Here is a 22,931-nt window from a genome sequence, read left to right on the forward strand (position 1 = left end):
GTTTGAGGAAAAATACCATGTTTTATCAAGCTAGTAAGCTACATACTCCTTCTGTCTACCCACATGTACATTTAGGAACAACTACTTCCCATCATACTAAGGGGAAAAATGTCCGTGCTTTGAACAGATGCTGTGTATCATGAAAACCAGGATGATTTCAGATAGTTCAAACAGCCAATGTCCAACATCCAACAGAAGCAAAACCAGCACACCCTGAGCCTGCCAAAGGCACACAAGGAGGAAGTGAGGTGCCCAGCATGATTTAGGTGTTCTCTCTCCTCCCATGAGCAGAAGGTAAAAGGGTATTTCACTGTACAGAAGATGCACAAGCTGTGCACGTATTTATCATAGAACTGCAACCATGTCATTTGATCATTTTAAACTGGGTTAGTCTTTCAAAAGAAACTGCAAGGTTAAACTTCCAGCTGTGACAGCAGCAATACAACAGAGTGTTAGGGAGAGCTGCACACATGCACAAAGTACACAAATGTGACCTGCAGGGACAGGCACCTCTCCACAGTTCTAACCTCAGATCTTCACCACTTTTTAGCAGGACACATTCCCTTACACTTTCAGAAAAACTGACAATTGGAAAAGAGTAGCCACATTTTTTTAGTCTTTTTTCATAAATCAAAATTCATAATCCTGATAACATCTCACTGAGAGAGAATTTATAGATATTAATTCTGCTTATTCTATGGAAGGTCAACTAAAGTAGAACAAGGGACATTAGAAAATAAGTTATTCTGCCTGACTTCTCCATAAGAATTAATTAATGCAATACAAACTCCAGAGAATAGTTTAATAGTTACTACCTCACCTAGAGGACCCTTTTTCTGCATGAACACAAATCTCCACAACTCAATACATTTCATTGGAAGAAATGCAGATGACATTTAGAAGCAATACTACCCCCAAGAAGGCTGTGCACGTAGCTGGAGCATTTCAGAGCAGGGCTGGAAGGCTGCACAGTGACTGTTCATGAACTCTGTCAGTGTGAGCTGCACCTCCAGCACTGCTCATCTCAGAGGTGTCTGAAATGAGCAGGTCAGGCCCTTTGGCTGCCTGAAGACTGACCTCAGAGGCCCCAAAAAAGAGGTCTTTACATCTCTTTGGTATCATCTCTTCTGGAGGAGCGGGCTAGTGCTTGTTCCCACTGCTCACAGATTATCTGAGCACTGCACAGTTGATACAACTGACAACTCTAGCACTTGCCACAAGACTGAAGCAGGACAGCAACTGACAGACCTGTCAAAATAATTCTTTTCTGTGGCAAAGCTGTGCCAAGTTAAAAGACACATTGCAGCTTTCCATCAACACATCCAACCCCAAGTGCATCACTTTCTTAGCAAAACAGTGCTTCAAACAAGAACCAACCATAAAAGAAACAGAAGCATTTAAAAAAGATTATCTTAAACTTTGTTTTAGTTGCAGCTTCAAAATGTCCTATTGTCAGAATTTGACAAAAGAATTTTTATATGTGCAATATAGAAATGCCTCCGCTTTTTAACAGCCTTTTGGAATGCACAAGCTATAGCAATTGTTTCAAAACTGAGTTATGAGGTAAACACAGGATCTGCAAAGAAATTGAAAATTGAGTTATTACTTAAATACATGATCTGCAAAGAAATTGAGAATCCCAATACATCTATATAATGAAAACTGGGATTGGAGAATATTTATCCTCTGAAACTATTAAAACAGTTTAAAACAACATATTCAAAAACAATTGGTATAGACTAATGGCTTAGGCTTATTATTTATTACAGAAAAATTAATTTTGTTCAATTACAAATTTTTTACTTTAAAACAATTTTTGAAACAGTCCTTGGTCATTAAAAAACCCACCATTGCTTGAAACTTGAATTATACTAATGAAGACAGCCTTGCTCCTTCAGACTAATAAGTACTGCACTCTGATACTTAAGCTTTTAAAGATCAATTGATTTTAAGTGTTAGGTAAAATGGTCTACAAACAAGTTTCTGTGTAAATACATAAATTACTAATCCCTATGCTTTGAAAGAATTGAAGCACTGTTCTTGAGCTGTTACTTTTGGTTACTTTTCCAATTTTTTCCTGTTTTTCGTTAAATTGGAAAAAAACCCCTTAGCTTACCATCTGTTTGTGACTTGCTCAGGAAAATTGTGCTGGCTCTGGGATGATCAGATGGATTAGATTCCAAGGCTAAATCTGAAATAGGAAGGACAAAAAAAAAGGAGATACTTTTAATGAAAGATAACTGCAACAATTCCCACCCATCCTCAAAGTTCTCAAGCACAGTGATGGAAACATGATCAAACCCATGTAGACTGGGCTGTCTCCCTGAAACAGAACTGTACTTTTGCCAAGATGAATAAAAATTTTACATTTTTCCCTCTGAGAAAAAAACCCCAAAAAACTGGAGGGAGATCTCAAAAATCCATTTATCTTCAAAAGTCAATCTGTGCCCCTGCATGTTAGGGTAGCTGGCTGTGGGACATGTGCTCAGTAGTGAGCAGAAAGCTAGAATTTTATCAAGAGAATAATTTTAAAAAATCATACCAAAGCAACAAAAAATTTATCACTGCTGATCTTTCCCTCTGTGGGCTTTCCCTCTATGCTTTATGTACCAAATACAGCAGGAAATAATCTCTGTGGTCTTACAAAAGAACCTAATAAGTAATATTTACAGTGCTGATAAATATCAAAACATGGAGCTTACACTATTCAGTTCTTTTGGATTTTCAATTAAACCATGTAAAGCTAAAAGGGAGTTACTGAAGAACCAAATGACTGCTTTAATCCTTTGCCACAACAGAGCAGTGATGGCTTTAGAAGAGGATATATACTCCCTTAGATTAAGATGGAAGTGATCACTAAAGTTTGTTGATGAAACTGTGACCATCATGATGAAATTCTGAGCTGCCTTAGCTTTGACAGTAGAAAACAGCTGCTCTGAGGAAGTCATGCTACAGACACAGTGACTTATGTGAACACATGAACAGAATAATCTAGGACTGTGATCCTCTAAGTCCTGGGAAGAGCAATTTTGCATCCATTTACAGTTGTCACTCTTATGCCATACCAGCCATACAAGCACACACATTCCTGCATGAGCATTGCACTCTGAAGTGTTCAAGCTGGGACACCAACACAGCTGCCACACCCCTAAAAAGAAAAACCAGCTAAGAATCACCATCAACTTTTAATTAAAAAACCCCATAATCTTTCCTGCACCCAGCCAACAGAACCCTGCCAAACCACAAAGTGCCTGGGTGCTGGTTTTAACTGTGTGAATGTTTGTGCCACAGCCCCCATGCACCAGCAAGGGAATGTAACTGCAGAGGTGCACGGCTCCCCAGACTCCTCATTCCAGATTCCCACTGGCAATGCACAACACTGCTGCCCAGACACTCATGTTTTCCAGGTACTGGGCTTTACCACACTGCTGATCTTAGTCCAGCCCTGCTGCTCTGGAACTGCTCCAGGACGTGCACCACTATAATTTTGGATCTCTACTGTTTAAGTAGCCAACATCTGTTTAGGAACACCAAGACTGTTCAAAAGGGAATCCCCCCTCCTCTCAAAAAGACCAGTCAGCCATGAAAGCAGATCATCTTGTGAAGTTTTAAAACAAGTTAATTTACAAAACTAGTATTTCCATTGTCACCATACTGTGCTCATTCACAGCACAGTGAACAGATACCTGAATTTATTCATGCAGTAAAATGGAAAAAGTCCTGGCTTAGAAGCCCTAGAGTGGAATTTGCTTCACAGCTCATACCTCGAGTACTTCTGATACACAGTTGATTCTATGAAAAAATAAAAAACCCAGCATGCAATAGCATGCCATATTGCCACATTTTAAGTACTACTTGTAGCATCTTAACAAAATAGTATAACTTGTTTAAAACTTGTCCACAAGTCTGACAAGTTTCTAACATTGATTTAACAAAATCACATTTAAAAGACAGTATACAGCTTCTAATGCTAGCACTGCATTAACAAACTCAACACAAACAGTGATTCAGAAGTGGAAGTATTTTGCCAGCCTACCAGTAACTGAAGTATCATCAACAGGCCAATCAAGACTGCAATATGCAGACTTAAAATACAGATTATTATCAGCAAGTTATGATGCAAACAGAGCAAATGACTGAGAACTTACTTATTTACAGTTCAGCAGCAACTTTTAGTATAACTGGGTAAGTCAGGTTAGGAGGTTCTCAGAGGTCTCCAGTTCAACCTCTTCCTGAAAACAGAATCAGCTTTTGGTAGAACATGAGGCTGCTCAAGGTTTTACTGAGCTGAGCCTTGAAAACTTCCAATGAGGGTCCACAGAGCCTAGATCACCTTTGCCATTTGGGGACTAATGCTTACAGGGCTATGAGAATCACTATGGAATGGGAGGGAAGAGCTTGTAGGACTGTACAAGTCTTGGGCCATATTTAGGGAAAGGCAGCAAGGAAAACTGGGGAGAAAAAAGCACAGGAAAACTGAAGGAAAAGGGCATTGAAGTCAGTAACTCCTAACACAGGACTGACTCCATGTTTCTCCTTGGTGAATTTCATAGGGTTGGTGTTGGCCCAGTGTCCAGGTCCCTCTGAATAAGCAGCCTCCAGCACACTGACTGTTGGCTGTCATCTCCAATTTGGGCATCCTCCATCACCTCCTCCAGGTCACTGATAAACATTAAGCAGGACAGATGCTTTTTTTCCCAGGGAAGAGACAATACAGGATAACACCCATCCTCCCTCACCTCATTAAAAAAATACACTACTATCTTGACTTCCCTATGGTTTTGATTTACTTTGAAACCATCTGACTTGTTAATGCTCACTTCTTACACTGCTTCTGCCTCTCCTCATGCTCTGCCAGTCTCTATATCCATGTCCCTCACATGCTAGAAATCAGGTCTAGGACTAAAAGCACAAGAATGAACATAACCAACTTTCATCCCAGACATCTCTGCAATGTCCTCTTGTCATTCCAGGCAAGAAGATCCACAGCACTGCAGCATGCACTGAGTGACACAAAATTGACACAGCCACATGAGTCAACCCCCTGAGCCAAGCAGACCCACACATTTAAGGTGAGGAACAGAACTGAAAGGATCATAGACCTCACTGGCTCCAGTTCCATGCTGGCTCTGCCAGACACTTTCTGCTGGATGAAGCCAGGTGTATCAGCAGCCACAGCACATTGAACCCACAACACAGATTATACAACCAGAGTTAAGGTACTAATAGTCCAAGACACATCACACAGCTCCCAGTATGAAATCCCACCAGAAATGATCAAGACCAACTGTAGCTGGGTTTGTTATTCCAGGATAACATGGCCCCAGCAGACACAGTGTACCTGCTTTGGTCTGGCAAGAGCCTGCAAAGAAAGATGCATTTAACAGACCACTTGCCTGCAGCTTTCCCCTTAGAAGCTGCCAGAGAACTTTAACCATCCTGCCTGTGCCATTTTCCCTGGACAATGCTTTTTTCTAAGCAATGGAAAAAGCAGTCATGTGATTTGCTCGTCCTGAAAACTGCCAATGTTGCTCATGAAATACCAAAAAGCAACAGCAATACAGCTGAAGGAAACGTAAGGCAAGAGGCAGATAAGGGCATGAGCAGAGGTAAAATTTAATGGGAAACAGCAAAAGAAAAGGCAGAGGAAGAGATAAATCTGTCTGCAAACAATTTGACTCACAACCAAGCACAACTCCTAATATTCATCCTGGCAGCACTTATGAGTCCAAAGCCAAGATACCAGCCCTGAAGGTAAGTCTTGAGTAGGAGCTGCATCAGAAGTTGTATGACAGAAAACTCAAGCTTCACAGTAAGCTAACAGAAAAAGAAAGCATGTATAGCACAGGATAAACAGGAATAATAGGAATTAAAACATGCAGAAACAAGAATGAGAGAAAGGAGAGGAACAACAGGATGATATAAAAAGCGAGAAAACAGCTCCAGAACATTTTTGCTCTAGAGGCTATTAACTCAACAGAAATCAAACCACTTTCTATCAGACCCTCACACTTAGTGATAAAGAGGTGAGACGGGAAGATTCCACCAGAAATTAGGTCTGTGAGAGCAGAACAACAATGCTGCTACACAAGGGCCCTTCACCTGTCTGAGAACTGTGTGTTAAAAACAACCTTCCCCCTTATTTCCCTGCATCTCTCAGAGCCATTTACTCATGTGTACTACCAAGCTGGTCAGATCAACCCTGCCTCCAGGTGGAGCAGAGAGAAGCCTGAACGTGCTTCCCTGTGCCACCGTTCCCACTTTGAGGAATCCTTTGCAGCTGGCTTGCACTCCAGACAATCCCAGCCACCTCTGCTGCTGCTGTGCACACACAGTCCCCACAGGGCACATCACTGCAACTGTAAAGGCAATCCTCTGCCCTAGCTCAGGATCTTGCATCCTTTCCATAACACAAAATCCACATGAAGACTTTATCCGTGCCATGTAAGAATGAGTGTAGGTTTTAGGAATTTATTATGCTAGCTACTTATCTATGGTTTACATACCTCCACGGGTGTCTTCTAATTATTAGAAACACATTTTACATTGCAGCCTGCTACATGTATTATCCTGTGAATAAAGCTGACAGTCAAAGATGACACTAAGTAGCAGCCCTTTGACAATTTCACTACTCCAGAACAATAAACTATTGCATTTAACAGTTTTAGCCCCATCCTTTGCTTCGCTAGACAGCAGTAACATTTTATACAGCACAACTTTAAAGCATTAAATAAGACAATAAATTCTTTGCTGTAAATTGTGTTTAGTCACTTGCTCAATGACTTACTAGCTGTGACTAATGCTTGAGTTCCCCCTATATTTCATTACCTTATACTGTAAAGATGCAAGCCACTTAACACTGCCAATAAAGATGTAAAAATTATAACAAATTAGATGAGCAAAACTGCCAATCCATTTCAGAAAGTCTGTTATTCCTAACAATAATTTTATATAAAATTATTTCCCCTTCAAATTACGCTACTCTAATTTTTTTCCCAAAACCTTTTAGGAAAAAGTTACAACTCTGGTTTCTACATTTAACCAGCTTTGTTTATTTGTCCCAGCCACTCCAAATGCACCAGAGAGGCCAGCATGCATAGTCTGCTTTCTATTTGTAACTCTCCCTGCTGAAAGATTGTTAAAAGATTATTTCTAAATATTGTGAATTTACGCAATAGACACAGAAGGACATTTTATAGCTATTTAATAGCTGCCAGGTAATTGTTATGGCACTACTACAGAAGCAGTAATATCATTACCAATACCCAGCACATATCTAAGAACACACTGATGTTCCGGAAGGATGCAGAAATCACTTCAATATACAACAAACTCTTAATTCAGAAGGAATTATTTGCTCTTTTACACCACACTCCAGAGCTGGGATGGAGAAACTGACAGAGTAAACATTTCAAATTTGCTATTAAAATCAGAAGACTTTAGAAAGCAAAAGTGCAGATAAATATTAAACACTGGATGGAGACTACCTAGGGTTTAAGTAATCTGTTAATTTCTGTGGACTAAAAAAGAAATCAATACCATATTAATATGTGTTCTTCCATTTCTCAAAGGGCAGGAGTATGCACACCACTCTGTACAGCCTCCCCAGGGCATCCCAACATGATCCTATTGTATCCTGTTCACAGTCCCTGCTGGAGAAACATGGCTGAGATCTGCTCCACACAACACAACACCCACCCTCCCTTTCTGGGACCAAACAGAGCCAGGAGGCTTCCCCACGTTTCCTGATGTACCTGCCAGGGTTATAAAGCACTTCTTCAGATTTTAGCCAAGGCAGGATATCAGGAGTGCCCCAAAGTCCACAGCAAAAGCAGGACAAGTTAAAACAGTGGTAAACAAGATGCCCCTAAGATTTTATCTTTGAACTAGCAGGAAAACAGTAGCTCACAAGCTAGATTGCAGAAGTAACTCATGTTTTTTTAGGGATGTGTTCCTGTACTGCATTTAATTTAGGACCATTTAAAGGACAACGAGAAAGAATTAGTTCTAGGCTGTCACTTTTTATTCCCCACACCGACCTTCACACATAACACAACTCACTATCACCAGAGGTTAAAGTCAAAGTCCACAGCTCTAATTTTCTAACTGATAAGCCAAAACAAAAAAACCCAAAACCAAACCAAAAAACCAACCCTCCCAAAAAAACCAAAACAACCCAAAACCACCAAACCATACCATACCAAACCAAATTTTGGTATACATTAAAGAGCAACCAAATTTTAGACTCTTAGATCCATGCTGAAAACAGCAGGCACAAGGAAAGCCTTCCCATAACACTCCTCACATGTTCTCTGCCTCACTTCCAAGCCATGGTTCAGAAAGCAGAACAGGTGAGTGCCAGAAATTCCAGTCTCAGGTTGTGTCTGCAGGTGACCAAAGCAAGGCACACTGCAGTGTTTGCTGGTGTCACATGCCACCTGCAGGACTGGCACGTGGTACATTTTTCACCTCTTCCAATTGCTCACATTTGCAAATTTCAAATGAAGCCTGGACCTTACCTGCAGTGTGTTCTGTAAATAACTACCCACATAATAAAACATGTCCAAGAGTTTTACAGAAAAACTTGTTTTAGTCTTTGAAATATACTGGCATTCAGCAGTTTATTATCTGAGCCTGACTGACACATTTCATAACAAGCCAGTGTTAGTTTTCACTAAACTGGGAAAAAACCAACAATGTCTGATTTCTGCAATGATCCAAGACCCTTTCAAGAACTCCAAACAGAAGCAAAGCTGTGCTATGCACACACAGCTCATCAAACATTGTAGAATGCTACCTGGCTGACAGGGGGATTTTTGTGTAAGCTGTCAAGGTAATCCTGATATTCACATCACCTGCAAGGAAGATCTTCAATTTCATTCATCTGGCTTTACTACAGATAAAAATAAATAGCACCAAGTTTTTTTAAGTCAGTACCATCCTCACTCACCTCTTGAAATCAAAACATTCAGAGGTTTCTTCTGAAAACATTATTTTTCTAGTGAGAGAAATAAAAGTGCACCTTCAAACTCTAGATGCAATGAAGAAAAAAACAGATAGGTTTAAAAATCTCAACATAAACTTGCTGGCAAGATCTACAGATGCAAGGTCTGTGTTCTTAATGTTTGGTAGAATTTCCCTCCTGCCTCCCACAGTAACTTCTTCCTTCTCCCTGTATGTGGAAGAAACATGACTAGAAATGTTAATTTAATGTGCAATATGAATCTGGGAGGAGTAGGGTTTTGTGTTTTGTTGGCTGTGCAAGAGTTCATTCCCCTGTTAGTCAGCTTTTTGGTATGACCTCACCACAATGATCACACTTGAGAGAACACATACTTCTAGCCACTGAACTTCTGTTGTTCTACAACATCTACCCTGAAGGTAGGAGGGAAAACAGCAAATCTCCTAAAGAAAGCCAGCAGAGGATAAGGATGCTAGAGGTAAGTGACACAGAATCAGTTAAAAAAAAAAAAAAAAAAGCTCAGATTAAAATGAATTCAATTTCCTTAGTTCTACAAGTCTCATCAAACCCCTCTGATTATGTATTTCAATGCCTGTTATGCTGAAAGCCTGAAGAAACACACCAGAAACACAAATCAGTCTTCCTCCACATGAGCTTCATGTATGTGTGCTCTATACCAACTGTTCTTAAAAACCTAAGGTTTACTTGCCTGCTGCAAAAGTCTCCGAGACTTACTGAAGAGAAAAAAAAGATAGAGGATTCTTTAGTTGCCAGCAGCATCCAAGCATAAAAACAGAAATACAAATATTATGCTGCAGCAACGAATTATTTTATTTCAAATTCCCAATTCTATAGGTAAATTTCATTGCTGCTCCTGGATGATTTCCACTACAGGTACTTCACAGATTGTTTCTAGAGGCCATGGCATCAAGCTTCTTAAGGTAACAACATGGAAGGTGTTTCAGGCTTCTGAAAGATCACAGAAAGTCTGTGATCTTGACAAATATGAAGTATTGGACTACCTGCAACTGCTACAAATACCTCTGTAATTAATGTCTAGTCAGTTTTTGGAAAGGGATACTGACAGTTATGGGGACCAAGAGTGAGTCCAAGTTGGGTGAAAAACTCGGTGACTACAAGGAAAAAAGGAGAGGGAATACTAAGAAAAGGCACCAGAGCATCATTTGGTTTTTAGCCCTGGCTTCATGTTTGTCCAAATAGACAACAGTATTTGTCAACCTATGCAGCTACAGATCTTCAAATAGAGAGGTACAAAAACCAACACAAGATGGTTAAGCCTTACCTGTGATGAAACTGCTGGCATCAAAAAGCTGATTCTTCGCACCAAAATGTTTTAACTTAACTAACACTTTAACTAGGATTAAAAAAAAACCCCAACAACAAACCAACCCCAAACTAAAAAAAAAAAAAAAAAAAATCAGGAAAAAACCTCCACCCACATGCCTGAAATAAGATGAAATTATATAAGAGAAACAAATGAACAGTATTTAGACCTTCTGCAAGGAGATTTACAGACAACCTGGTAGAGACAACCAGATCACAGACAATCAATATATCCAAATATCTGTTCACCTTCAACACGGTTTAATAACTTCAGCATGCAGACAACCTGAAGCTTTCAAGAGTAACTCTAGCACTAGCCAGGTAAACCTCACTTACTACATCCCTCTCCAAAGTCCTCTTCCATTTGCTTTCCCATCTAACCTCTGTGTGATGATCACATCCCACTCAGCTCCTCTCCTGGTCCCATTTTCTGTTCCCTCTCATCCCTGACTGTCTTTTCCCTTGTCATTCTCCATCCCCAGTTATTCAGGTGAGGGTACCAGGTCACTTTGTCCCACCACTTCAGTAGGGCAGCACTCTTCCCCTTGGTTCAAGGCACTCAAGCAAACCTCTGCTCAAACTCAGTGAACAGCAGCACTGCAGAGAGATGACTTCAAATACAAGTGAGAAACATCTGCTAAGCAAGGTCTCATTCTTCTTTTATCCAAGGATCAAAGAATTTATGAAGAAGTAGATCTATGTTTAAACATAGGGATCTAGCAAGAAAGTGTCAGCTGTAAGAAGTTCTTCCCCTAAATAACAAGAAAAAAAATCTCAGGGAAAACAAAAAAAGGAAGCCCAAAATAAAGATTAGCAGACACTCATTTGGGGGGGAAAACCCAAACAACCAAACAAACCCAAACAACCAAACACCAAACCAATCACCACAGCCCACTAAATGGCACACTAAGATCAAAGAGCTACCATTACTAAAACTAGATAGGAAAGCCTTTTTGGTCAATGCAAACTGTGTTGAACTGTTGATTTAAGGAAGACTTAATGCTCAGCTGAAAAGTCAACTAGCTGCTTTACATTCATGGCAGACTTTGATACTTAAGTATCAAAGTAGGCATGAACCTATTTGGAAAAAACTTCTGTTTTCAAAGTTATGTTTATTCCCTGTTTACTTAATCCAACTTGCCTTAGCATATCAAACCACAAATACAGGCTTATTTCTCGTTTGGAGAAAGTGGGCACCAAACAGGTTATGGCTCAGGATCTTGAGAGCCATAAAATACAAGGTCATGCTTTAAATTCTCTTAGCAGAGGATCTGACAAACCTTTCCTGTTTGAATTAACCTTTGTTGAAACACGAGTCTTTCAGTTTTACAGTGTGCTTTACCTCCATTCCACCTAACACTGATTTTTTGTCATACATATATACCACATTGTAATTTGCCCATTTTAAGAAAGTGAGAATTTTCTTGTTTCCTTCTAATCTGATACAGACAATCCAAGCAGTGCTGACTGGAAAGTAGTGCCTGTTAAGGAGAGTGCTGGAGAAGCTACAGAATAATCCTCACTTAAGAGCGCAGACCTGTGAGGAACACATTCCACTTGCTATGGAAGAGCAACACTAAGCTATGAAACAACACAAAAACAAAAAGGCCAAATAAATCTCAATTGGTAACTTCTGCATTCTTGATACAACCAAAACATTCAATTTTAGCAAAACAAGTGCAAAAGTACTTAAGACAGACTTTAGAACAACAAAGAGCATAGAGGTAGAAATGTGAGGAATTAAGCATCTCCATCCCATTCGGATGCTAGCTTCCTGATATATTTAGCTGTTTTCTTAGAAACTTCTAGAACTGAGCAGCATGGAACAAAAATAGCCAAAATGATCTTGACTTTTTTCCTTGCAACTTTCTTCTTTCTCCCTGCCAAAGGATTTAAGAAAAGGGCAGTCAGTAGGTTCTCAGCCTCCCATCATAGACTAGGTTTGCATCTTAGCTAGCCTATGATATTATACAATAATCAATTACAGAAATACATTTTATCCCCCAAATGAAAACAATACTTTCTAGTAGTCAAGAGCACAGAAACATGCAGGCTGTCTGCATGGTTTGGGTATGCCAACAGCTTGTACATCCTAGAATTTAAGACGAATAGGAATGGCTATCTGGTCTATTACAGATTTATTCTTTCATAGGAGGTAGTAAATTAAACACATAGCTGTCTCACTTCTAACTTTTTCATAAAGTCTGGATTATAACACTTGATTTCAGACTTCATAAGTAGTGCTTTACATTTTGAACTTCTTCGATTCTATCCAGGGAGTGCTTTGCAACATTCAAAAATCAACACAAGAAGTTTTACTTTTAAAATTGACAATCCTGAATTTTATTTTAATAAAGGTATCAAACTTTGATACTTTCTGCACCCCTAAAGAGTTGGATCAATCAGAAAACTTAAAATATCATCTATCACTTGCAGCAGATCAACTTCGGAGGGCAATAGTGAACCACATACCACTGTAAAAGTGGTCTTTAAAATCATCTTAAACATATACCACTTATGCAGTTTTAATTCTAAGATTATCTCCTGCCTGAAGACTCAAGTTTCTATAGCCACAAAAGTAAAATTTGTGATGGACAGCTGGTATCTTATTCTTGGACAATACACTCTTATTCAGGCCTGCAAATTAAAAAAAATTAATACATCTCTACTTCAAGGCCAGTCCTGAAACATGGATGAATTCACAATTAAATCTGTTACTTAGCACAGCTGACATGATCACATACTAAAGATTTAAACAAATACAACCCTTATTCCTGAGGAGATTTGTTCAGCTTAGGCATTTTTCCTTGGCTTATTAAATCTTTAGAGAGTTTAGCTCCTCCTCCCCTAATGAGTTGAGAGAGTTCTGTAATAATCTTCCTGCAAAAATAAAGGTTTATTTCTCCTAGGCAGCAAACATAATTTCTACTACTGCACAGCTGTCTCAGAGGAGCTCCAAGGGGCTGACTGTTCCATCTCGTTTCTGGAACAGCTGCACCATATGGTGCTGTGCAGAACCCTGCAAGTTGAATAATTCCATTTCTGAAGGTCTCCTCACACTCTTCTGCAACGAGTCTGATAGCAAATATGTTTTCTTAAGTTCAAGAAGAGCATGGATTACAGTGATTATTCTTATTATATGCACCGTACATTAAAGATGTCAGGCAGACTATCTTTTTCCAAGCGAATCTATTTCGCATAGGCGTGGTTATAATTGCGAAGAGGAACTGCAAGATGTTTGTTAATTAAACTAAGTTTTGAATATCATGAGGTGCTAGACTGCGCCGTGCGGCTGCAGCAGCAGCACCCCGAACCTGTTACAGGTCTGGGGAGCCCGCTCCGGGCAGCAGAGCCCTGCGGCTCTCCTGGGCAGAGAGAACACCCCGAACCTGTTACAGGTCTGGGGAGCCCGCTCCGGGCAGCAGAGCCCTGCGGCTCTCCTGGGCAGAGAGAACACCCCGAACCTGTTACAGGTCTGGGGAGCCCGCTCCGGGCAGCAGAGCCCTGCGGCTCTCCTGGGCAGAGAGAACACCCCGAACCTGTTACAGGTCTGGGGAGCCCGCTCCGGGCAGCAGAGCCCTGCGTCTCTCCTGGGCAGAGAGAACACCCCGAACCTGTTACAGGTCTGGGGAGCCCGCTCCGGGCAGCAGAGCCCTGCGGCTCTCTCGGGCAGGCAGGAGATGCCTACAGAGCGGCTCTGTGAGGTACCAGCGCTCCGGGTGCCACTGCAAGCCATCTGAGCAGCACACACGTACCTTCCCATGAGTCCAAGGAAAGCAAATTGGGAACACCGAGAGCTACGCGACAAGGAGCGCCGGTGTCATGAGTCCACAGTTACAACCCTGCACAGCCAGAGTATAAATTACTCACGTCCAGCCACGGTGATGTCATATGCACACAATCTTTGTAATTCTTAATTCCCTTACTCCCCACACACCCTCTTCCTTCCTCCTGTTCAACAGAGACTGGAAATGCAGCAGCTTTTGAGATCTGCCCGAACACTACAGCCGAGTCACGACTCCATAGTTAGGGAGAAAGGAGCAGCCAGACTTCTCCGCCTCAGCCAGGAGAACCCGGGGGCTCTGCCACGTTCTCCTCTTGTTCCCCGACCCCCTCTGCGGGATCCGGGCAGGGCCGGGCGCTGCCCGGCAGGGGAGGCGCTCCCGGCCCGGGCGGGGACTCGCCGAGCGGCCCCAGGCTTGTCCCGCGGGCGGAGGTCCCGGCCCGCAGCCGGACCCGCCGGGGCTGTGCCGGCGCCGTGACAGCCGCGGGGAACTTTGGCTGGGGCGCGGCGCGGGCCGAGCCCCGCGGGGCCGGCGGGACCGCGCTGCCCCCGCCGCCGGACAAAGGGGCCGCGCCTCGGGCCGCCGGTGCCCCCCGGGTGCCCGCCCGGGCGGAGCGGGGGCACCGAGGGCACAGGGATGCGGTGCCCGGCGCTCCCTGCCCGCCCGCCCGCCGCTCACCATCCGGGAACTCCCGGTCGCTGATGTGCTGGAGGTGGGGGCCGCCACCGCCGCCGGGATCCGAGTCCCCCGACTCGGCCTCCGCCGACCCCGAGCCGCCGCCGCCGCCGCCGCCCGCTGCCGCCGCCTGGTACGCGTCCGCCCAGCGATCGGGCCCCGGCGCTGCCCCGCCGCCGCCGCCGCGAGCCCGGCTGAGCTTGGGGCTGGCGTCCGGGGATACGCAGCAGGTGACGGTGTTGCCCATGGAGCTCGGAGCTCCCCCGCCGGGCCCCGGCTGCGCGGCTCCGGGCTGGGCCGGGGGAGGGGAGGCGGGCGCAGGGCGGGTCGGAGCGCGGGGCGGGCTCAAGGCCTCCGCCCCCGCCCCGGCCGCGCGCGGCCCCGCCCGCCCCCACGGCCGCGCGACCGCCCCGCCGCCTCCTACACGCGGCGAGCACAGGTCTCGCGCGAGCGCCCGCCGGGGGGAGCCCGGGCCCCGCCCCGCCACCGCCCAATCGCCTCCCGCCGCGGCGCCGCGTGACGGCCGCTCCGCCAATGGGCGCGGGGCTCGTCACGCGGCCGCCGCCGCGCCCTCCCCCGGTCCGCGTCTCCGCCCTCTCCTCCCCGCGCCTTCCCCACGCGCACGCGTGCACGCACCGCCGGCCGCGAGGTCTCAGACGCGCCCCCTTGGCCCCGCCCGCTCGGCGCCGCGCGCTCGGCCCCGGCCCCGGGGGGCTCGCGCTGGCCCGCCGTGCACGTGCCGTGGGCACGGCGGGAGCGGCCGTGCGGGAATGCGGGACAGGCGGGGGGACAGACGGGGGACAGCCCGGGGACAGCCCGGGGACAGCCACCCGCAGGAACACGAGCCACAACGCCCGCGCTGCCCCGCCGGCAGCCCCGCCGCAGCCCTGTGAGCTGCAGCAGCCCATGGCCGGCCTCTCCCCTCCAAGGGGCTGAAGGGCTCCCGCAGCGGGGTAGCCGCTCGCCGGGCGCTCGGCTCGCTGCGCGGTACCTGCCGGCCGGGAATGCCACACTGCACGGGGCCGCCGGCATCCCCAGGGAGCACTGAAAGTCCCCAGCAGCTGCGGATTCGCTTACTGAGTTTCAGCTACCTGAGAGCTCCTCAGAGGACTGGAATGTTCAAATACACTCCAGGGAAGATGGATTAGAGGGCGAGATACCCACAGCAGTCAGAGGCCCTGATAAAGGCAAACATGTGTTGTTCTGCACTGAAGCAACCCACTATCGCTACAAAAATTTAACTCTGGCCCCGATAAGAAGAATGGCTCTGCTGAAGACTTAGGAACACACAAAAGTATTACAAAACCCTGCTATCATGCTGGCAGTTATTCCAAAGATAAGCAGGCTCAGGGTTTTACTCCATTCTGTAGGAAAAATCCCCATGTTGGCTCTCCCGTGTGATGACAAACACGGGAGTTTTTGGGCGAACCATGTGTAGTTTCTTTGAAGAGAGGAAGTCAGAGATGCTGTGTTTCCAGAATTTGTACAACTTAATCCCAGGCACAATAAAATGACAAACCAAATGATTTATAGTCTTACATGAGGATTATTCCCTCAGACTGATGAATGATACCTTTTCACTCACCAGCAATTTCTCTAAACTATGTTAGCTAAGCCTGTCTGCATGCTACTGACAGTTTGCAAAGCCTTGTTACTGCAGAGGAATCTGACCTTGCTGTGGATTACACCAGGGCCTTGGGGAAGATTTGCTTTCAGCTCTTCTTGAACCACTTCAGGCCAACTGAAGTCCCTCTGCAGCCTCTGCACTCTGCTTGGAAAGGTGTAGGCCAGCCAGTCCTGCTCCCAGTTCTAGGAAGGGGCAGGGGTTCACCATTGGGTGGAACAGGAGACTGACCTGGGTCCGGGAGAGAAAAAGGGGCTTCATGCAAAATAGCCATTGAGAGATTGGTGTTTTCTTCCCTCTGGCATTGCACCCACTGATTTTTTGTGAGCATGGTGGGGAAAAAGAAGAAGCTAGAGGGTTGCCATGAGTTATTGAAGTAATTGATTCTCAAGCAAGAATAAGAGTTGGCTTGCATCTGCACTATTTAAATATGAAAACTGGCATAATTTCCTCTTGCACGAGAAGAGCAATACCTTCCCTCACTCTTTGCACCTGGCTGACTATTTTCAGAAGCTGGAGAGGCTGAGCAAGCTGCACTCCTGCTGCACTGCTGGGCCCCTTCCAGGGGCTCCACGCCGATGAAGGTGAGCTGCTCCATCCAGAGCAGTGTAGGAGGCACAGGCAAGCCTGCACACCTCAGCAGGACAGCAGCCATGCCCAGGGTCCGTGCCTAAAGCCAGTCTGTCTGCTCCTGCAGCCGTGGGGCTGTGGGGCTGCCTGGCTTCAGCAAAGGGAGCTGCAGCAAGTGCCTCAGGGCATCCCAGCAGCAACCTGGGACCTCTACTAACTCTCAGCTTGGGAGCAGCCTCAAGGAAATCCTTTGCCAAAGCTGTGGTTTTGGGCAGTGGAAAATCCTTGTTCAAGGGTGAGGAAGTGAGCAGGAGTGGCTCACTGGGCAGCTGAGCACCAGGACCCAGCCTTTGGGGCCAGAAGCCAAAACCCCACGTACTTGTGCCGATAGGTGAAAAATGCTGGGAACTCAGAGTGGCTGGAGTGTGTGATGTGCCTCACTGCTATTTGGGTGTGAAGGTTTTGGTTCCTCTGCCTCACAGAGGCTGAAGTTTCCTGTGGGTTTCATACTTGTTCTCAGTGTGTAATTCTACAAAGGGGGAGAGATGAAGGCTGCTCTTCCCCTGCGCTACTGCTGTTGTAGAGTATCAGGACTTATACAAACAAGCAGATGGAGGAAAGAAGTCAGTAGTCTGTTTCCCTGTGAGGACTTATTCATGTAGGTCTTAAGCAAGAGGAAGCTGAATTTAATCCCTGGAAGTCACAGAAACAGCAAACTGTTCCACCTCCTTGTCATTCCAGAAGTTAAGCTTCCGCTTCCACATACCTCAGTACACCAGTAAAGAGTAATTTTCCATATCTGTGCATGTTTTCATTTAGCTGCAGTGATGAGGAATATTAATTTCCTGCTCCATTTTGGCAAAGTAACTCTTAAAGTCTTAATTCAGATCCAACTTACCAGGATAATATGACAAAACCTGTTGCTGTGTGTATTTTCTGCAGAACCAGGTGATCCTGTTAATAGGTGTAGTCTGAGCAACACCCTGCAAATGAAAGACATTATCTTTTACTTAACACTCTATTGACTTACTGCTATAGCAATACACTGAATACCCTCTATCACGACTTATTACTGGTCCTGGTTCTCTTCCTATTTTCTGTCTCATCTTTCTACTGTTCTGCTTGATTTACCCCAGTGAATCATCAGACAGTTTCCATTATTAAAAAAATCAGTTGCTTTGATGTACAATGGGCAGCACATACTTAGATCCACATTTTGCATAAGCAGGCATTTTGGATGGCGGATTGTGACAATAATGAATGCCTGAGCTGAAAATAGCTTACTATGGACTGTTGGGATTCAACCTCTTTTCCTCCTGCTCCAGAAAGAGATGTGTGTGCCATGGGACTCTCAATTACCACCCCTTGTCTCTGAGCAGGGCACCTACTGGGCAGCAACCCTCCTGTGCTTCAATTTTCACAAAAGGGAAAGGAAAGTAACTTTCAAAAATGTGGGAAACGAATCCTAATTTAAGCCCTCTCAGGAAGTTGCTGCAAACTTCAGGAGAGCTCCACACAGCCTTTAAGGAAGGCCAGACAGCACCTTGAAACAAACCCTATATCAGATTGTGATGACAGCCAAAGGAGTAGTGACCTCTGCTACTAATATGCAGAGATCAGAAAGACCTGTGGTTTATTCTGAATATACAAAGGACCAGACTTGCTCCTCATGTTAGTCTAATGAGGTCAGAGGAGGAATACCCTGCCAACTACTCCAAGTGAGGAGCACACCCTGCCAACCACTAAATACAGCTTCTGAGCTATAAACTTAACTATATGTATAATTATTTGCAGGATGCATAATAAATGAAAACTACCAGGCTTGACACGATTTAATATTAGTGCTACCAGCTGTGTTTTGGCTTGTGGGCTTGGAGGGGGAGGTAATTCTGTCTCTTTACTTGGCCCATTTGCTGAGTACATGGAAGCTGCTCTCTGCTTGCACTTCTCAGACAAGTCTTTACATTTCCTGTGATGGTTCCTCGTAGGCAGAGTGGTGCAGGTTTTTATTTAAGTCCCTCTCTGAAATCTCAGCACTTGCATTCACAACCACAGAACCCTGTCCTCCTTTGCCTCATTATGCAAAACCATGCTTCCCTTCATCTGCAAGCAGCAGTATCCTAAGAGGAGATGTCTGAAGCCAAAGTTACCAGCTTCTTTATGAGTAATAACTCTTGAAAAATTCCCAACTCCAAGCATATGTTCTTGTCCACACCAACTGCAGCAAGAAGATGAAAGTCTTCTAAAAGGCTTGAAATGAAATTGCAGAATTTCCTGTAAACCATTCAGCTTCACAGTCACCATCAGTCCCAGAAATGGAGAATGGCTCATTGCACAAACTTGGTTGTGCTTCACAGGGCCAAGAATCTTAAATCCAGTAAACTCTGCTGTTATCTTCACCCTGACTTGGTACTGCACATGCCTTTCCAAGATCATGCACCTCCTTGCCTGTCTGCAGGGTGATTACACCAACTCTGGGATGTGTTTTGTTCAATTTCTCCCTTCTTAGAAAGTGTCACAGCTGGGGGAGGAGAGCTTTCTGATCTTACTTGGATAAGTTGGAGAAGAGCCAGGGCTTTGTCTTTTCCTGGAAATGTAGCTGCAGGAAGAATGAATCACCAGGTTGAACCTGTATAACCAACTGAAAACAAAAGCTCAGACTTCTGTGTCTCACTTGGAAATAATCGGGGGAAAAATAGGCATCCTGTTTTGAAAACCACTACCAGCTGACAGGACAAAAATGTTGCACGTGTGATGTCTTTTGAAGCTGACAAGTAACCTAAGACTACAGCCATTTAAGGGAAAAATCCCTGAGCTAAACAGTAGTTAGGGAAATAGAATATTCCAATGTTTGGGGGAGAAAAGTAACCAAGGTGGATTTTTAGTAGACCTAACGTTTTGCACACTATTAAATCTCCTGTACTACCTTGGCTAGCAGTGAATACAAGCAAACCAGGGCTGGGGAGCTGTGTTTGATAGCATAAGGACAGACTGCAGTGCTGCTGTCATTGATTAAATCCCTCCTTTTGCCTTTGCTGCATTCTAAGATGTCATTACAGGCAATGCAGAAGCTGCTTGGCTGGCATGCGAGCATCTGGATCGCTGCAGGGATACCAACAGCACAGGCATGTGGGAGTAAACCTTTCTTTATCTTAGCTTCTCTCTTCTGCTCCTACCTTTGTTTTGTCTTCAGGTAAAATAAAACCAGCTTGACAGTTACCAAAGACTAAGTTCATGTTAATGGAGGCTTAGTACCTGAGAAGAAAGTTCGAGATGTGCTGGAGCCAAGACGGAGGCCTGCAAAGCTGTACTTTGGGCTGGCAGAACCACCACTTTGATTTATCAAGTATTAGAAATAGCTGTTGCTGCAGGTCAGGGAGACAGATTTCTTCTGTGGAAAATGTTTTTCAGTATTTTAACACAAACTTTAACATGAATAGCTTTTCTCAGAAAAGTCTAACTGTGCTTGTGTAAGTCCTGCAGCAAGCTTATTTAGGGTAACCTTAGTTCTAATTCCAACTCTGACAGTGGTGCTAAGGGCCCTCCCTGTTAGTTTTAAGGTACCTGAAATTGCTTAGACTCAACTCTTCCATCTTCTCTATCATCTGATGGATTTTCTTTATAAGGACTCAAGAAGAGAAACACTGACAATACCATTAGAAATAACATTAAATCCCCCACATCTTTCATATGCTTGGATTCTTCCTTCTTTTTAAAGGGTAACAGCTGCAGTGAGGGAAATGCCTTTGCATCTCTATGAATGTTATAGCTGTTGTCTGCCTGTCCATATAATTGTTCTAAATTGTTTAAAATTAGTTGTTAACTAGTTTTAAATTAATACAGTGCATTGCTTGCACTATAATTTCATCTCAAATTGCGAAACACTGCACCTATAAAGCAGATCATAAATTTCTACATCTAATGTTAAGCCTCTAGATCCATACTCAGACTCCACAAAAGGAAGGTTTTTGTAGCATTTTCCCTGCCCCACTGGGCATGTCTGTTCCACTTCCCCACCACAGCCCTGTGCCCCTGGAGTGCTGCTGGAGCAGCCTTTCCCACGTCTGCTCACGTGTCAGTCTTGATCCATGGTTATGGACTCTCCCCTCCCAAGACCCAGCACTGGCATCTCGTGGCTTGGAAGTTCAGCAGCTGGAGATGTGGGTAAGGCTGTAGGTCTGTGAACATCTGAAAGTGGGGGGAGGTTTCTAGCAAATGAAGTGCAGCTGGAAATCCAGTGGTTAGTTGTGAAGAAGAGCTTACTCAGTTTGCTTTTTGTTCCTTAACTAAAACTTCAGAACAATGTCAGCTTTCAGACCTGCAAGGCCTTTGAGAGCTCACTCACATAATTCTACTAAAAGCTAAGTGATCCTTCTGCAACAAGGCATTTAAATAAATGTGGTGATTATATATGGCAGTTTATCAAGAGGCAAGGTTGAAGGCATAAATGTAGTATTACTGATAGGAACAACTCCCTCTTCAGAGGTTCCAGAAACTTCCTGTGTTTCAGCTCAAGCACTTGTGAAATGATACATCTTCATATTTTTGATCATTACTTCCACTGTTTAATGTAATTCTGTGTGTAAAGGAAACGAAATGCTAGATTGGATTATACATTTATTTCAAGATTTCACTTTTTGTGCAAGGATCTTGCAGAATAGCAAGTTCTAAGGTCTACTGATAACCCACCAGTTTCTGCAGAAACAAAAGTTTTCATTTTTAATTCACCCCATCAGTTTCAAAGATGGTCCAAATCACTTCAAGCTGAGGCTGTCTTGATTCTGCAACTGCAAGCTGTCATCAACCGAATTAATCTCTGCTTTATTCCCTTTGTATTTAACAGCAAGTGATTCACCACCCCATCTATTTTACTGGTGTGGAGAATCTGGAAGATTCTTCTACTGGTGAAGATGAAAATGTAAAACTTGTTAAATCATTTCAGTGCTAGTGATTTGAATGGCTCCTTACAGTGATACATAGGGAGAAAGACTGCTTTCTTTTCTGGGTTTTCCTCCATGCTTTGTGCTAGCTCTTGTTCACTTGGTTGATGAAAGCTCTTAGCAAAACAGATATTTGCCCAAACTTTACTTCCAAGACAATTTTCATATTTCAGTGGAATGACAACCAGAAGTAGCTGCTGTTTATTTCGGGAGGAAAGGATTAAGCCAGAAGTTTCCACACAAATGCAGAACAGAACCATTTGGAATAAGGCGTTGCTGTCACAGGGTTATCAACAACACAGGTTTCTAGATAGAGTTTAAAAAAAATCAGATTGTTTCTATTTATATCTGCCTTTGCCTTGGTAACCAGAGACTGTGTGAGGGATGCAGTATTTTCCCATCATGGATGTCTCCAAAATCCATGCGCAGACATGCAGTGCACCCAGTGTCTGCAGAGCTACCACAAGAACTGGCACATTCATTTCTAAGAGAGGATTTTACATATTAAGCAGCAAAGAGAAGATTGCAGTAAGAGAGTTATATTAGTATAGATTCAAAATAATTTGTACTCATTTCTACCTTACCTACTTTGTTCTTTGATCTTTTAAGTATTTCAAGGACCACTGCGCTTAAACACATTTTCTTAATCACCCCGAGCAGCTTACCCAAATCCGAGGTGGTGGGATTTACTCATAATTGGCTACATTATGCCTGCTTTATCAAGTGGTTGAATGAGGTAAGAATGGACTTGAATCGGTGTTTCTTCATACTTTAAATCATTCTTGCTTACCTTAAAATCAGCTGTTTCCTACTTCACAAGATTACCTGCAGCTTAGGTGTCCTTACAGCCCTCTGCTATGCCCAAAAGCCAAACCAGGCTATGTTCTCACCACTGCACTGCTGTGCTGAGCTTTAGCCCTGCTGGGAGAAAGGCATTCCAGCTCTGGATATCTGTTTTAGGCACAATTCTGCGTTGTTGTGTTCTTCTTATCCTTCTACTGTCAGGAAAGGTAGAAGAAACCAAGTGTGTC

General features: G+C 44.1%; 1 protein-coding gene across 1 annotated transcript in view; it reads right to left on the reverse strand.

Moving 5' to 3' along the window:
- The window catches only part of CCNYL1 (cyclin Y like 1), a 37,430-nt gene extending 22,267 nt beyond the window's left edge, over positions 1–15,163 (reverse strand). The window contains exons 1-2 of the mRNA XM_071434699.1: positions 14,770–15,163; positions 2,117–2,191 (exon numbers count right to left, since the gene is read on the reverse strand). Coding sequence (XP_071290800.1) covers positions 2,117–2,191; positions 14,770–15,013 — 319 coding nt within the window. The 5' untranslated portion in view covers positions 15,014–15,163. The remainder of the gene's footprint in view (positions 1–2,116; positions 2,192–14,769) is intronic.
- Between the last annotated feature and the right edge of the window lie 7,768 nt (positions 15,164–22,931).

The sequence above is a fragment of the Agelaius tricolor genome, unplaced genomic scaffold, assembly GCF_023055355.1.
Source record: "Agelaius tricolor isolate 1412-34295 unplaced genomic scaffold, bAgeTri1.0.p SCAF_10, whole genome shotgun sequence".
Classification (NCBI taxonomy): Eukaryota; Metazoa; Chordata; class Aves; order Passeriformes; family Icteridae; genus Agelaius; species Agelaius tricolor.